The sequence below is a fragment of the Nicotiana tabacum genome, chromosome 19 (genome assembly GCF_000715075.1).
Source record: "Nicotiana tabacum cultivar K326 chromosome 19, ASM71507v2, whole genome shotgun sequence".
Classification (NCBI taxonomy): domain Eukaryota; kingdom Viridiplantae; phylum Streptophyta; class Magnoliopsida; order Solanales; family Solanaceae; genus Nicotiana; species Nicotiana tabacum.
The window spans coordinates 3,638,176-3,655,426 of NC_134098.1; the positions used below are offsets into that span (position 1 = coordinate 3,638,176).

At 37.7% G+C, this 17,251-nt stretch overlaps 1 protein-coding gene across 22 annotated transcripts in view; it reads left to right on the forward strand.

The window, feature by feature from the left end:
* The first annotated feature begins 250 nt into the window (after nucleotides 1–250).
* The window catches only part of LOC107810477 (uncharacterized), a 35,177-nt gene continuing 18,176 nt past the window's right edge, over nucleotides 251–17,251 (forward strand). For 2 of the 22 annotated variants that reach the window (XM_075239505.1, XM_075239519.1), the window contains exons 1-11: nucleotides 251–389; nucleotides 11,143–11,251; nucleotides 11,396–11,819; nucleotides 11,903–12,019; nucleotides 12,459–12,609; nucleotides 12,677–12,894; nucleotides 13,013–13,071; nucleotides 13,268–13,362; nucleotides 16,432–16,534; nucleotides 16,675–16,769; nucleotides 16,880–16,942. In XM_075239505.1, the coding sequence (XP_075095606.1) occupies nucleotides 11,432–11,819; nucleotides 11,903–12,019; nucleotides 12,459–12,609; nucleotides 12,677–12,894; nucleotides 13,013–13,071; nucleotides 13,268–13,362; nucleotides 16,432–16,534; nucleotides 16,675–16,769; nucleotides 16,880–16,942 (1,289 nt within the window). In that variant the 5' untranslated portion in view covers nucleotides 251–389; nucleotides 11,143–11,251; nucleotides 11,396–11,431. Of the gene's footprint in view, nucleotides 390–415; nucleotides 519–1,239; nucleotides 1,382–4,085; nucleotides 4,320–11,142; nucleotides 11,252–11,395; nucleotides 11,820–11,902; nucleotides 12,026–12,458; nucleotides 12,610–12,676; nucleotides 12,904–13,012; nucleotides 13,072–13,267; nucleotides 13,363–16,431; nucleotides 16,535–16,674; nucleotides 16,770–16,879; nucleotides 16,943–17,251 lie in introns of those variants that run through there. The other 20 variants (XM_075239512.1, XM_075239522.1, XM_075239507.1 and 17 more) reach the window with 20 other exon arrangements.

The following is a 17,251-nucleotide window of genomic DNA, read 5'->3' on the forward strand; positions in this document are numbered from 1 at the left end:
TCCACTACTATATAAAGTGGGTCTAATTACTTGTAAAACACATGTTAACACGCATTCCAAAGTAAGTTTTTATTCTTGTGTCCTGATATAAATCGAAATACGTTCGGCTCGAGAGTGGCTAACCTTACAAGAATGAAACTGTTTAATTTATGTGATTTATATTTATTTTATCATTATTTATTTTAATTGCAATATGACTTATCCATATTCTTAAAACCACTTACCAATTAAATAACATTAAATTGTTATTTGAGGCTAAACAAAAAAGTAGGGTCCACCAGCGAGCCTTTGAAGATCTGTTACCAGACCGTCATTTGAGGCTACTACTGTGACTGAGACGCCGATTTGAAGTTGCCACTGGATCCGCTTGATGCTGCTTTATTATCCGGGTACAATCTTTTCTAATCTTTGCCTTGTGGCGTTGTTACTATGTATTTTATAATATCAGCCTTGCCGGCTTTGGGTGTTATCGCGACTTGCCGTCGCTTTCTTGTCTGTGGTCTGTTAATATTTGTGAGGTGCTTCAGCTGAAATTGATTTTTTGTGGGTGGTTACTGCACCCTTTTGGTGATTCCATGAATTATCCTTTGTTATATCGTGCAAAAGCATGTCTCAAATCCCTGTTTCATTTGTTGATTGTTGTACGTTGATGGTATTCTACTGCCTAGTTGCTAATGAATCAGTTTATGAATATTGTTTAAGAATTGTGCATTGAGTTTGTCTGGCAGGTTAGTTTTAACAGTTTAAAAAAAATATTCCTTCTTCTTTCCTGATGGATGAATCTCATCTTAGATAGAACTCTTGTTTATTATTGATCTCTTAGAAAAAAATCACACTTTTTTCTTTCATCTCAAACTCATAATCCCCTTTTCGACCCATCTTTTTATTTTATAAAATGAACTGCTGCTTGAGTTTTTTTTACTGTTCTGATGAACTTGTGACTGTTTGTGAGATTATAGTATTCCAATACTATTTCTTTGGCACGGTTCAAAGGTCTCCTCTTCTTTTAGTTGTGCCTCTTAGGCATTTTTAATACGTGAGTTTGCCTCTTTGTTATTAGTATATGTTTCTTTTTTCTGTGAAATATATTCTATGCACTTTAAATTGGGGATAGCCATATCTTTAGATTCGATATATTCAGATGATCTGTCTTCACTGGTGTAAGTACCACCTGGCATTAGTCATATCCATTCCCTGGTATTTCATTTACTTGCTGATCTCATTTGGTCATATAAGCAGGCCAAAGCCGCTTGTTTCCTGGAGTATGGTATGATAATGTTTAGCATTTTACGGATGTCCTATTTACATACATCTTAGTGGCTTCTCTCCTGCGAGTGTAGTGAATCTTTGTGCAGCTGAGTTGGTGACAAGTTTAGCAGAGGTGAAATGCTTTAAATATGTCTGTTAGCACACTCAATGTTGTGTACATTCTTTTAGAATGTAGTGCGTGGTGTTTAGTACTTGAGTTTTTTTACCAGCTCGCTTAATAGAGCATATATATGTTAAATGCACCGAAATTTGGGTGTTTAATTTTGGTTAAAAGTTCAAATATAGATAGATTGAGCTATATTCAACTTTCTGGTTGCTTAGTGGTTATGTGCATGGTCGACTTTCGAATTTGTGATTGAAGCTTCGTCGAGAATTGATTGTGATGATTTTCTAGATAAGTCGAATTTTTACTATGGTGCGATTTTCTTTGTCTGTGGCTTGCTGTATTATACATTTAGGAGCATGAGGTTCTGAGATCATATGAGGTCTATGTAATAATGAAGTATACCAGATGGTCTACGGGGGATGACAAATTAGGCTAGCTAGTTCTAAAGTTGAATCTATCCCATTAAAGTTGACAAAGAAGATTTGAACTACTTCTAGTCTTTAATTTGTTTGTGGCCTCTTATCAGTTTATCTAGCTGTAACTTAAATGGTGTTAGCATGGTTCACTTAAGGGATACATAATCTATATCTTAATTGCAATCCTGCTAGACTACTGCTCAATCATTTAGGAAGTGGAAACTACTGTCTGTAGTCCTAATATTCTAAAGTTCAGGACTCTTTTTTATAAATTTATTGGAGTACAAAAATGCAGTTTTTTTTAGTTAGCTAAAGATGTCCTGCAAGGTTTATGTGTCATAGCTAGTATTTTAAAAGAATACAGAAACAGAAATAGAACTTTGCCACTTCATATATAACTTTGCCATCTTTTTTATTTGCTTTTGATTGTAATAAAATTAATAAAAATAAAAAATTAAAGAGGGAGGGGGGACGGAAGAAAATAGCCTTACTGGAATAGTCAGGTGCAGCACCCAAATTGGAGGATGTGTATTCTTATGGAGTTGGAGCAATGAGAACTGCAGACTTGAAGAGGGGTGTGTGTGTGGGGGGGGGTTAGGTTGAAAAAATACTTGAGGCGACGATTTGGGTGGCAAATGATAAGGAGGATGTGATGTCGCACTAGTAATCAAGGAATAATATGGGATGTAACATTTTGAAAGTGATAAGAAAATGGACCTTGGGCCTAGCTCAAGAGCTGAGTAGTACCCAAGACCATATAAAGCGACCAAACACCTCAAACATAGTCGTTGTGGGACACTAACACCTCCCCCCGCCCCGGACACGCCCGTGATTGGGCATTTAGAGCATAAATAGTATAAGATGGTGTTCCAACATCGGGTGAAATAAGAATTGGGTGAACCTGACTCTGATACCATTATAAGTGGATATTAGGCCTAACTCAACCCAAAAACTAGCTCAAGAGGTGAAGATTTTTCAAGACCATATAAAGAGACCAAACACCTCACCCGTAGCTAATGTCGGACACTAACAGAAGGGTTATACAGAACCGGGAGTGGAAGGAGGTGGATGAGTTTTGTTATAAACTCTATTCTTGGCTTGGAAGGGATATCGGGGACAACGCATCGTGTGGAGAGGGGAACAAATGAAGAACTTCTTATTATTTGCTTGAATTAGCTGAAGAAGGAGATAAAGATAGGTGTAGATGAAAAGTGCACGACACCAAGGTACAAAAGAAAGTTGCATTCTTGACTTGGTGTATTGTGTGGAAATAAAAAGGGACACTTTTATAAAATGACATACTATATTAGAGAAGATTTTATTGGTGGTATATTTGGGCATTTCACTTCTTTCAAAGAGATGGTTATTCAAAAATGAAAGTATTCAATGGATGTGCTTTGTTAAAGTTCTAGCTCTGTAAAGGATACAACACATTGAAATAAAGGAATTGGTGAATCTCTCCATCAGACAGATTTAGCTTGTTGCTGGATTGAAAATTTTACCATCTCGCTACCTTCACGAGAAGAATTCTCACATTCTTTTTCTTTTTGGATTAGTCTTCTAATCCGGAGTACTCTCTAAAATTGTACAGTAAAATTGATTCCTTCTATGTTTACGTTTTTTTAGATAAGAAGCATTATTGAAAAATCGAAAGGTTAGGCTATGAGAAGTTGCTTGCCGTCTACTTTGTGAGCCTTCATTGCTTCATTCTCTAACTTTTCTTTTTTTCTTTCATCCTTGAGGTTGTAAAAGGGAGAAAGAGGCTGCTATCTATTAAGAGTTATTTGAAATTGTATCGCTTTTGGGCCTGGGAACCCCCCATCTATCTATCCTATTGCTTTTATCGTTTAATATTGTAATTTTGTCGTGTCAGACCATATGTTTTTAACTGCTAATAGGTTTTAGTAGTTGGTTTGAAACAATATATCAGAATATCCCATGTTGATATTTGTTCCTTATCAAAATAATGAACTATGACATATAGGTTTGGAGTACTATAGATGGCTGACTTCCTTAAGTACCACGACTCCTACTAAATGCCTTACGTAATTTGGGTAAAAGAAAACTAGCTTTTAGAGTGGATTCCTTCCATAAAGTAAAGAATTGACTTACATTCATTAGGTATACTTCATTGAGCAGGGAACTTTTGTTCCTACCTTGCATCATACAATGTAAGGAGCAGGAGGAAATATAGTAAGTTGGTGTTGTTTGTGCAAAGAAAATGGAGAAGGCACTATTTTGCCTATAAAGAAAGAAAACGAATAAGGCACTGACCAATTTTTGCTACAATGCAGGTTTGTTTCACTATTCTGAAACCTTATGTTTGTTATTTCACATTGTCACAAGTTGGAGGATACCGGAGATAAGCAAAAAAAATAAGAAATAACAGAGAGCTATAACTTGATGTAATCTTTGGTCTGTATGGATTGAAAGAAATATGTGAATGTGTCGCACTCAAGGGTGTGACTTAGCTATCAATGAAGTGGGTGTGACCAAGGTTCAAATCCTAGTGGAGACGAAAAAAGTAGGTAATTTCTTCCCATCTACTTAAGCTAGCGTTACTCTTTATTTGTGCTGGTAGGAGGTAGCAAGTTTTCAGTGGAATAGTCGAGGTACGCGCAAGTTGGGTCGGACACCACTATTATTAAAAAAAAGGTAATTTTTTTCATAATAGTAAAAAGGAAATAGGTAGTATTAAGATATCTTTTTATTTTCTTGTATTTTTTGCTGGAGGGATAACCATGTGTATGGATAAACGGGATGAAATGATAGCTAATTTGGTTGAGCTGCTAATTTTTTTATACATACTTTCACAGCATGTTGGTGGTCAATGAATGATACTGCTCATTTATCAAAAAGAAAAGAAACTAAAAGAAGACGTAGAAGTACATTACCAGGGTTTTTTTAACCTTAACTATTGAGTTTTCCTCTTTTAGTAATTTTCTTTTATAAAGAGTTGCAACATGGAATGAAGTGACTGGTCTTAAGATATTTCCATCGTTCTTCTTGGTAATGCTCGAAAGTTGAGAATTAATTTAGTTATAATTTTATTATGTTCTAGATTTATTAATGCAAAGGAGAACTAGATGCTACAAGGTCTATCTGAAGCTCAAGAGATATAATGCAGTATTTAAGCTTATGTTGGGGATAAAGCTCCCGGTCCTGATGGCTATCCTATGGCCTTCACCACCTGCCATATAGAGCTTCTATGATAGAGGGGTTTTCAAGAAAAGCTTTAATGTGGCCTTGGTCCATGAGAAAGTGGGTGCTAAATCGTCCAAAAGATTTCAGGCCCAACAACCTAGTGGGAAGCATTTACAAAATCATCTCAAAGCTGTTGACTAAGAGACTAAAAAGAGTAATTCGCAAACTGGTAGATGCTCAATAGATGACCTTTGTTAAAGGCAAGCAGATAATGGATGTTATACTCATTGCAAATGAGTGTGTAGATGCAAGGATAAAAAGCATGAAGCCAGGGATACTTTGTAAACTAGACACTCACAAGGCCTTTGTCCATTTGAATTGGAATTGTGATTCCGGAGAAGATGGGATTTGGAGTCAGATGGATAAACTGGATTAAGTTTTACATCAGCACAGTTAGATTCTCTATCCTGATTAATGGCTCTCCTGTTGGTTTCAGTGTTATCAAAGGCACACCTAAAGTGCCCTTAAGCCCCGAAGCGAGGCTCAAAACATGTTGAGCGCTTCGCCTCGCTTAACAGGCGCTTCAGTGTTGTCATCAAGGCTCTAAGGCATACTTTTCCTTACTAACGAGCGTAATCCGGAAGACGCAACACTAAACAATTGATATTTTACTTTATCGTAAATTTTCTTCAATTTCTTTGTCTATATATTTGGGATTCGAGCTTATAGATATTAGTCTTAGACTACACATACATATTTGTAGTTTTTCTCCATTTGCGCCTTTCTTCATTAAAGCCCACGCTTTATTTGCGCTTTGCGCTTAAAGCTCCAACAGACCATAGAGATTTTTTGCACTTTTCGCTATTGATAACAATGGTTGGTTTCTTTCCATCTCATAGAGGACAGAGACAAGGTAATCCCCTATCTCCCTTCCTATTCATCATTGCCATGGAAAGTCTCAATGATATGCTGAAAAGGAAGCGTTTTTGTCCTATCTTGTACATGTTAACTCCATGTGCCTGCTTCCACGTACTACTAGCCCAGCAACAAATCTCCGGAAGTGTTACGATGTCGGATATCCCAACAGGTAGGATACCCATGACACTTTTGAACAAAAGTTCATTTTGAGCGGTGCTGATTCCACCATTAATGCTGATGATTCCGTCTTCTCATTCATTTCTGTAGTTGTCCATTTATTCCTTCATCTATTTTGACTATTTTAGAGTAGGGGAGTTCTTCGTCTTTATTCCTAGAAACAATTATAACTGTCTTTTGGGTTTTGCTATTAGCGAAGGTTGAGATTTTTGTTACAATGTCACCCCACCTCATATTAAATGCAAATTCTGGGATAATAATGACTGATCTCGTCTTGTTGAATGCTGACAATACTTGTATAACGCCCATGGTTGTAATTTCTTGCGAAAATATTATTAGAAATCTTCTTGGAACTTCCATCATCTTACAGAGTTTCCTTTCAGCTTTGAGGCTTCTTTAAGTGCATGACATATAACCACTCCATTATTTTTTGGCTGAAAAAGGTCTCCTTCAAGCAAAATATTCTTTAAATCTTCTTTATTTTGGAAAAGGTTTTCTTTTATCTTTTTAGAAGTCTTATTCCCGTATATTTCTTTACCATCAGAGGTTGGATGTTGAGTTCCTTCTCTGAACATAACTTTTGTTAGCTATCACAAAAAATTCTTCTTTTTTCTTTGGTATTAAAGTTTGGGTATTAACTCCCTCTGCTAAACACTTACTTTTCGACAACTTTTTAAGTTATTTGTTTTATACTCGTGGTGTCTGGGCCAGTTTATGCGCATCTCGACTAATTCTACTGGGTACCTGCTACCTCCCAGCACACGTATGGGACAACTTTGTTCACCTAGACATGGATAGATGGGAAGAAATCACTTAGTGTTTTTTCCTCCGTTGGGATTTGAACCTGAGAGCTGATAGTTCTCAACCCACTTCATTAACCATTAGGCCACACTCTTGGGTGCCATCTTTTTTAGTTATTTTTGAGATGCCAATTCAAATTTCAAGCTACAGTAAAGATGTCATGGAGATTTGCATCACCATGATTCTTTGAGCTAGTAGATCATTTTTAGTGTGTGATCAAGAAGCACTTTTCTTCACTGTGCACAGTACCAAGTTTTGAGAGGAAATAATCCCAATGCTTTTCTTTTTGGTGGTTGTGCGCTAATCTGGAGATTTTGACGATGTTAGATAATTATGTAAATAACGTGAATTAGCGTGACTCGTGTCTTCCAATCTTCATCCTCCGATTCTTGGGTCATTGATTCAGGTGCATCTGATCACATTTCTGATAACAAATCACTTTTCACAATTATTTCATATTCTTAATCTTTTCCAACAGTCACAATGGCCAACGGGTCTCAAACCATGGCAACTGGAATAGGTCAAGCAAGTACACTTCGTTCCTTACCTTTAGATTCAATTCTTTATGTTCCCGGTAGTCCTTTTAATCTCATAGCCGTTAGTCGCTTAGCCAAATAAGTTAAATGCTCTGTTTTATTTCTTGATGACCTTATTTTAATATGGGGGACAAGAGTGAGTTTGCTCTAGTGGTGAGCACCCTCCACTTCCAACCAAGAGGTTGTGAGTTCGAGTCACCCTAAGAGCAAGGTGGAGAGTTCTTGGAGGGAGGGAGCCGAGGGTCTATCGGAAACAGCCTCTCTACCCCAGGGTAGGGGTAAGGTCTGCGTACACACTACCCTCCCCAGACCACACTAGTGGGATTATATTGGGTTGTTGTTGTTGTTGCTTATTTTAATACAGGAAAGCAGTACGAGGCGAATCATTGGTACTATGCGTGAATCAAACGGACTTTATTACCTTATCCTTGCTAAATCACATGAACTCACGTCTTGTCTTTCTTCAACAACTTGTCATGTTGTGGATTCACCATATTTATTACATAAACGATTGAGACATCCTAGTTTGTCAAAACTTCAGAAAATGGTACCTGGATTATCTTAGCTGTCCACTCTAGAGTGTGAGTCATGTCAGCTCGGTAAACATACTCGCTCCCATTTCCACCAACGTCCTGATAATCGAGCAGAGTCGCCTTTCACTTTAGTCCATTCAGATGTTTGGGGTCCTAGTCGGGTCGGTTCTACCTTGGGATTCCGCTACTTTGTTAGTTTCATCGACGATTATTCCCAATGCACTTGGATATTTTTGATGAAAAATCGACCTGAGTTGTTTTCTATTTTCCAGACCTTCTACACTGAAATTCAAAATCAATTTGGGGTTTCTATCCGCACATTTCGTAGTGATAATGCCCTAGAGTATTTGTATTCCCCACTTGTGCAGTTTATGAACTCTCATAGAATCATTCATCAAACATCTTGTCCGTACACATCTTAACAAAATGGGGTAGCTGAAAGAAAGAATAGACATCTCATTAAAACTACTCGTACACTACTCATACAATCTCATCTTTTTGTTGCGCTTTTGGGGGGGATGCGTTCTCACTTCTTGTTATCTTATTAATCATATTCCATCATCAGCTGTCCAAAATCAAGTTCCATTCTCTGTCTTATTTTCCCACTCACCTTTGTTCTCTCTCCCACCCTGTATCTTTAGGAGCACGTGTTTTGTTCATAACTTTACTCCAGGAGAAGATAAGTTAGCTTCTCGTGCTTTTAAGTGCGTATTTTTGGGTTACTCGAGAATGCAAAAGGGATATCGATGCTATTCACCTGACCTCCAGTGGTACCTTAGGTCCACTGATGTTACCTTTTTTGAACCCAGTCATACTTCACAGGTCGAGGTGATTACTTAGATATTTCTGAGGTGCTACAAGTTTCATCATTTGGAGATTCAGTCACTATTTCCCATTCATCTTCCTCTACAACTCCAGCTCTACCACCTACAACTCCAGTCCCAGCTGCACCACCTACAGTTCTGAGTTCTAGCTCCACCACCTACAGTTCGAGTTTTAGCTCCACCACCTACAACTCGAGTTTCAGCTCCACCACCTACAACTCCACCACCTACAACTCCACCACGCATGACTTATCATCGTTGTCCGCGCCCAGCATCAGGCCTAGTTGATTCACGTCCAGTACCTGACCCTGCCTCTACTGCGGACTTGTCTCCTCTTAGTCAACTGATTGCACTTCGCAAAGGTATACGATCCACACTTAATCCTAATTCCTACTATATTAGTTTAAGTTATCGTCATCTGTCATCACCCCATTATGTGTTTGTATCGTCTCTGTCCTCTGTTTCCACCCATAAGTCTACAGGTGAAGCACTGTCTCATCCAGGATGGCGACAGGCTATGATTGACGAGATGTCTGCTTTATATACGAGTGGTATTTGGAAGCTTGTTCCTCTTCCTTTAGGTAAATCTACTATTGGTTGTCGTTGGGTGTATGCAGTCAAAGTTGGTCCAGATGGCCAGTTGATCGACTTAAGGCTCGTCTTGTTGCCAAAGGGTATACTCAGATATTTTGGCTCGATTATAATGATACTTTCTCTCCCGTGGCTAAAATAGCATCGGTCCGCCTTTTTCAATCCATTGCTGCTGTTCGCCATTGGCCTCTCTATTAGTTAGACATTAAGAATGCTTCTCTTCACGGTGATCTTGAGGATGAGGTTTATATGGAGCAACCACCTGGTTTTGTTGCTCAGGGGGAGTCTAGTGGCCTTGTATGTCGGTTGTGTCAGTCCCTCTATGGTCTAAAACAGTCTCCTCGAGCCTGGTTTGGTAAGTTCAACACAGTAATTCAGGAGTTTGGCATGACTCCTAGTGAAGCTGTCCACTCTATATTTTATCGGCATTCTGCTCCAAATTTTTGTATTTATCTTGTAGTTTGTGTTGACGATATTGTTATTACCGGCAATGATCGGGATGGTATTACTAGGTTGAAAAACCATCTCTTTCAGCACTTTCAGACTAAGTATCTAGGCAGATTAAAGTATTTTTTGGGTATTGATGTCGCTCAGTCTAGCTCAGGTATTGTGATCTCACAATGAAAGTATACTTTGGACATTCTTGAGGAGACAAGAATGACAGGTTGTAGATCTGTTGACACTCCTTTGGATCCAACCAAATCTAAACTTCTGCCAGGACAGGGGGAGCCGCTTAGTGATCCTGCAAGATATAAGCGGCTGGGTTGTAAATTAAATTACCTCACAGTAACCAGACCTGACATTTCCTTTCCGGTGAGTGTTGTGAGTCAGTTTATGGATTCTCCCTATGATAGTCATTGGGATGCAGTTGTCCACATTGTTCGGTACATAAAATTAGCTCCAAGCAAAGGATTATTGTTTAAGGATGAGGCCATGAGCAGATTATTGGATACTCAGATGCTGATTGGGCAGGATCACCTTTTAATAGACGTTCTATGTTTGGATATTGTGTTTTAGTAGGAGGTAATTTGGTATCTTGGAAGAGCAAGAAACAAAATGTTGTTGTTCGGTCTAGTGCAAAAGCAGAGTATCGGGCAATGACTATGGCAACATGTGAGCTAGTTTGGATCAAACAGTTGTTCAAGGAGTTGAAATTTGGCGAGATCAACAAGATGAAACTTGTGTGTGATAATCAAACTGCCTTTCATATTGCATCAAATCCAATGTTCCATGAGAGAACTAAACACATTGAGATTGACTGTCACTTTGTTAGAGAAAAGATACTCTCAAGAGATATTACTATAAAGTTTGTGAAGTCAAATGATCAGCTTGCAGATATTTTAACCAAGTGCTTCACTGATCCTCGTCCCACGTAGAATAGGAGTAGGATATGTATTGTATAAATATGGTTCCTTGTATTATAATTGAATAAAATATCAATAATATATTTTTCTCCCATGACTGTTCAACAATAACTTTTTCCGGCATAGTCCGATCGGCTTTCTAGCTTTGATTTGGAAATTCAAGTTGTTTACGGTACCTTGAGCGGAACATGTTGAAAGTAAAGAAAATTAATTTTGTTATATAACAGAATGTTCTAGATTCATTCTGTTTCAGGTTAGTAGTATAGAAAATTCTTCCTAATTTTGTCATACTTAGAAATCTCGGTATTTAAGTAATTTTCTTATTCCATGTAGTCTAACTTACCTTTTCTCTAATATTAAACTCGACCCACACTCAATTCAAGACAAATTCTTCTTTTTTTGGGTCCTTTTCTCTCTCTATTTTCAGAATAATCATGGAACCAATTTATGCCTATGTTTGCAGAGCTTGCCAGACTGTTTCTGGAGCAGCTGGAGTTCAGCAGTGGTTATTGATTCCTGGATTTCTTTTTATTCCATATAAGCTCAAAGGGTAAATTTTCTATTGTCCTGTGGTAAGGATTCAGCAGATTGCCACCATATTTACAGTTCAAAGTACTTGTGAAGTTACAGAGTGTTTCGTATTGCCTATCTAATGGCTGTGGCGCTCGTGGATACTTGTCTTATGAGGGGAGTAAGCATCTTTTTGTCTTTCCCAGGTTCTGAAGGCAGTCCTTGTAATTGCTCAAGGCAAGATGGAGAATATGCTGTATGCAGAGGAGCTTGTCAGGGAATTTCTAGTATTCAGAGGCTTTACGAACACCCTGCAGGCTTTTGACAAAGAGTTGGGTACTGATATTGGCAAAGGATTTCAAGTTGATAAGATATTAGACTTAATTTTCTCCATTTACGTGCCCAAATTCCAAGCTGAAAACCTGATTGAACTCCTTCGCTTTTTCAAGCAGTGCTTTTCTTCTTATGAGACAGAACTTATTTCTGTCATATCAAACTTAGATGTCTCTATTTTACGGTATTATATCGTTTATGCCATACAAGCTGGCAGAAAGGACAAAGTGATAGAGCTGTTTGACATACATGGGAGTGAATTGCTGCAAAAAGATCAAGAGTGGGCCTCGTGGTTTGGTGGGTCCTCTTTCAGTTATCTATCTTACTAAATTATGAAACTTTCTTCTCATATTAAATTGACATGCAAACATTTCATGCAGCAATTCCATATATTAAAACTCCTCAATCAGATCCCCTGTTTCGAATATACTTTTCTAAGGAGTGGTCCAATGCGCTACATCTATCTCTTAGAAATTTTGTAAGCAAGATGTTTAATGGCACTCATATCCTTAAGTATATATTGTCACATTTTTATCCTAGTTATCACATAAATTTTCTAGCTTTTAATTCGAGTAGTTGCCTTACAGGTGATATTAATTATAGTTCTTTGGTGTAAGAGGAGAGTATCTTTTATGCTTTAGTGTGTGGTTCTTTACTGTCTGGCAGATTGGGAAAGCGGAGATTTAGCCTTTACCAACTTCTTTTGAAGGAATCATTTTGTAGGAAAAGCAGTTAAATGTCTCTTCTCATGTGAGATCAATAATATGTTTGATGGTATTTAATGTTGAGTCAGGAAAAACTATGCCTGTTAATTTGTAGTAAAAGCAATCACACATTGCTATTGCCATATGATAGTAAGCTAAATGTAATGAATGAGAAAAGAAGAGATGTTTGGAATGAATTGTACCACTGTGCTTTCATTGAGTTTCTCCTTAGCCATGTCACGTATCCCTGCGTTAATGAAGATCAGTTCTGAAAGGAACATGGTGAGTCGCCTCAAAGGAGATATCAAGCAACTTAATTTCAAACTTGCACAACTTCAAGCATTGCTGGAGGAGAAAGAGGCTCAGCTACGTCAGTTTAGGAGGTGAGAGCAGTTACACTGGGTTCTTACTGAAAATTTAAAGGCTACTAACTGCATTGTTTGATCTCAGTAATGCTTTGTTAGCAACAGAAGTCATTGTCGGGACAAACAGCTCATTGAATCCTCATCCTGGTTGTGGGGAACCTACAGTTTTCAAACCTATGGCATCTCGTGATATTTGTGTGTCTGCAACTTCACAAGCGGGTGAAAGAGAACCTAAACACATTGATGATATCAGGCCTGATGATACTCAAGTTTCAACTTCTAAAATTAGTAGTCAAAGTCAGAGTGAGAGAAGTGATGCCTCCTCCCCCTCCTCCTTCCCCTCCTCCTCCTTCTTCTTCTTCTTCTTCTGATGATGATGATGATTCATTCTGAAATGAGCTATTACGTGATCTTTCGACAGACACTGGAAATGGAGCGCAGAGAGAAGAAGAATTCTCTGAAGTGAGAGTGGACTTCCAGGTAGACTCTTTTAAGAGACAATATTGAGTTTAATAGGCTGAGTTTCAGTTCTTTTCTCTCTCTAATTACTTCAGCACCTCCTGTCTTCATTTTCGATTGATGCTTATTCTAACATAATAGACATATAAGCTGTATTTATTCTTCCTTTGGACACTGAGGTGGGGTTAATTGATAACTCTGCAATCATATTTTACAGGAGACATTCTTGGGCCACACAAGTCCAATAAGTCGTTGCCGTTTTTCTGCTACTGGGGACAATGTTGCCAGTGCTTCTGTGGATGGGACAGTTAGGTATGTTCCCCTAACTTACATGCATCCTCGTATAAATGTTGCTGAAAAAAATGACTAAATTGTTTGAAGTACCTTATCTAAAGTGATAAAGTAAAGCTGAAAACAGGTTTGAAGTACCTTATCAGAGATTTGATTAGGATTTTATTTGATTTAATATTGTAATTATGCACTTAAAATTTTTGATTTGATTTAATTTTGTAATTATGCACTTACCGAATTGTATACACTTAATATTTCCTACATTCTTCATGTTATTGTTTTCCATCACGTCATATGGCAGTAAATGCTTGAATAGTTTATGAGAGATATTTTATCAAATGGGACAGAGGGAGAAGGATGATTCCATTTGGTAGGTAAGATAAACGTTACAGCACTAATAGCCTGTTTGGCCAAGCTTCTAAAGTTATCTTATTTTGAAAAGTGTTTTTTTCTAAAAGTGCATTTCAGAAAAGTAGTAGATTGTGTTTGGCTAATCAATTTGAAAGCACTTTTGAGCAGCAATTAGCGTTTGACCAAGCTTTTAGAAACTGCTTCTAAGTGTATTTTTCCCAAAAGCGCTTTTCAAAAAAGTACTTTTGGGAAGAAGTTACCTTTTTCTGCTTCTACTCAATAACACTCTTTTTCTTCCTAGAAGCTTAGCCAAACACCTCAACTTAAAAAAAAAATGCTTTTGGCCTTGGAGAAACTTGGCCAAACATGCTATATATGGAGTAGGAGGATTGTAAATTTACTCATGTACTTTTCCAAATTTTTTTGGGCCAACAATTATGGAGGTTTGCACATGAAGACCAAAATAACAACAACAACAACAACATACCGGTGAAATCCCACAAGCGGGGTCCGGGAGAGTAGTGTGTACGCAAACTTTACTCCTGCCTTTGTGAAGGTAGAGAGTCTGTTTTCGATAGACTATCGGCTCAATAAAAGCATGAAACCAAGTCATGTGAATAAAGATGTTCTGGAAAAATATGGGGGTAGCCGATACAAGTGATTCTCTGAGGGGATTACCAACTCGTATGAAACTAGTGTGTGGAAGGGAATTGTGAGAAAGCACGGGAGAAAAATATATTATTGATATTCTCTTAAGTGTTTTTCAATAGCCTTATTTATAACTATACACAATACATATGGTGCCCCTATTCCATGTGAGACTAGGCTTATTTAAATAACTATCTAATACTCCCCCTCAAGCCGGTGCACACAAATTATATGTACCGAGCTTGTTACATATATAACTAATACGAGGACTAGTGAGAGACTTGGTAAAAATATCTGCAAGTTGATCATTTGACTTCACAAACTTTGTAGCAATATCTCTTGAGAGTGTCTTTTCTCTGACGAAGTGACAGTCAATATAATGTGTTTAGTTCTTTCATGGAACACCGGATTTGATGCAATATGAAGGGCAACTTAATTATCACACACAAGTTCCATCTTAGTGATCTCACCAAATTTCAACTCCTTGAGCAAATGTTTGATCCAAACTAGCTCACATGTTGCCACAACCATTGCTCGATATTCTGCTTCTATACTAAACCGAGCAACCACATTCTGTTTCTTGCTCTTCCAAGACCAAATTACCTCCTATTAAAACACAATATTCAGACGTAGAAAGTCCATCAGAAGGTGATCTTGCCCAGTCAGCATCTGAGTACCCAACAATTTGCTCATGGCCTCGATCTTCAAACAATAATTCTTTGCCCGGAGCTGATTTTATTTATCGAAGAATGCGTCAACTGCATCCCATTGACTATCACAGGGAGAATCCATAAACTAACTCACCACACTGTGGTGGTATTGGTTTATGCACAACACCGGTTACGGGTAACAAATGGTGTTGATGCAAGCAACCACTGGAAAAGTTGCACGGCAACTGTTTCTTCCCGGAATCGTTGGTAGATTGCACAACGACTATTTTCTCACTACAGCTCTAGTACCATGTTAGAAAGCACGGAAGAAAAATATATTATTGATATTCTATTAAGTGTTTTACAATAGTCCTATTTATAATTATACACAATACACATTCTACTCCTATTCCATGCGAGACTAGGGTTATTTACATAACTATCTAACAGGAACTGTGAAAGATAAGGAAAAGCTTTTTTAATTCATTAGTTTTGCCAGTGGTAATAGTTGGCATGTTTTATTTTGGTTGGATGTTTGGTATAGTGGTACAACTCCTAAAAACATGAATTTATCACTCCATTTCTATAACTGTATAAAGATGGATAACGAGGCTATGATGGCCAAGATTTCAAGGAAGGAGATTGTATCCTGTGACTTCTCTTTCAGGAGACCTGTTCAAAGACCCACAATAGATAGATTTAGAATGGGATTAGTTAAACCATTTCTTACAGAACGTCTATTGATGTAAACAGTTTGTGGAGGTCGAGAGAATGCTAGAAGGAGAAGCTTCACAACAATTTTCAGTTAAATCATATTATAATTGTTTGTGTAGCACAAGAGACGCGAGTGCAATAGGATAGCACTAACGTTTCTTACATGTTTTACGGCTGGGATGCCATACTGATGGCAGATTATCTGAAGGAATGAAAATGCATAGTAAATTGGTGTTGGTGTAAGAAGCATATGGGAGGTGAATCATCTTTTACTAAATTGCACTTTCTGACAGTTTTGAGCTCTAGTTTTCTCCATGTCTAATTGATAGAGAGCTGCCTAGAACGGCGGCAGAGGTTATGGAGCTGGGGGATGAAAAAGCTGGAGACCAGAAAAAAGAACTATGCAAGGATACTTCTCATTGTATTTTTTGGGTAATTTAGAGAGAAAATAATAGAATTTTCAAGGGTGTAGAAAACTCTTTCTGGAGATTTAAGAGCTCCCTTTTGTTTCATTTATTCTTTATTCTGAGATCAATCTTTGCTCATTTATTCTTTGGTGTAAAAGGATTTAATATATATATATATATAGTTGGACTTTGTGGGGTTTGATGTATATCCGCACTCTGTAGAGTGACATCATCTTGGTGTATTATCGATGAAACTTTTTGACTTGCCCAAAAATATCTGAATCCGATACTTGTATTGATGTTAATGTATTCTTATGAAGGATATGGACATATGACTCATCAGCACCAGCATCAAGAAATGCAACCATCTATTGTGGGGCAGAGATCATGTCACTTGAGTGGGAGTGCAAATCTGACCGTTTGGTATAGATACTGCCAATATTATATACATACATTATGTTTCCATGATTCTTGTTTCTTTTTCATGGAATTTAGTATAGTTGCTAGTTTCAATACTGGATTGAACTCTAATGCTTCTGGAACTAATGTTCATCTTGAAAAAGCTTCTCATAGGCACAGCCGATGGAGGAATCAAAGTATGGAATGTTGATGCTAAGCGTGTTGTCTGCGATCTTAGCTGCACTGAAGCATTCCCGAGGTTCCTCACACACATTGATTTACTCTCTTCTTTGGGGAAAAAAATGAAATACTTGGACACTATTTTACTTGTTCTTTTTCTCATTCCTATTTCATGTTTCCTGGAAGTAGTGTGCTGGACTTAAAATGCAGCCCTGTGGAGCCAATTTTTGTGTCTGCTGCAGCATCGAGAGGGTAACTTCTGCTTCTACCTGTTCTTCTACCTTCTCGATGTACTTTTTTGATCTAAAGTTCTCTATCTATTACCTTGATGTCCTGTTACTTAAAAGTTATAGCTTAAGAATGTTATTACTTTGATGTCTTGTTATGTAAAGGTTATAGATTAAGAATGTTTTTCTTATAATTTCTCTGCGTTAAGCTATTGTAGATATATACTTGTCTAGTACAACAACAATAACAACAACAACAGTATAATCCCACATGTGAGGTCTGTGGAGAGTAGTGTGTACGCAGACCTTACCCCTACTTGGAGAGGTAGAGAGG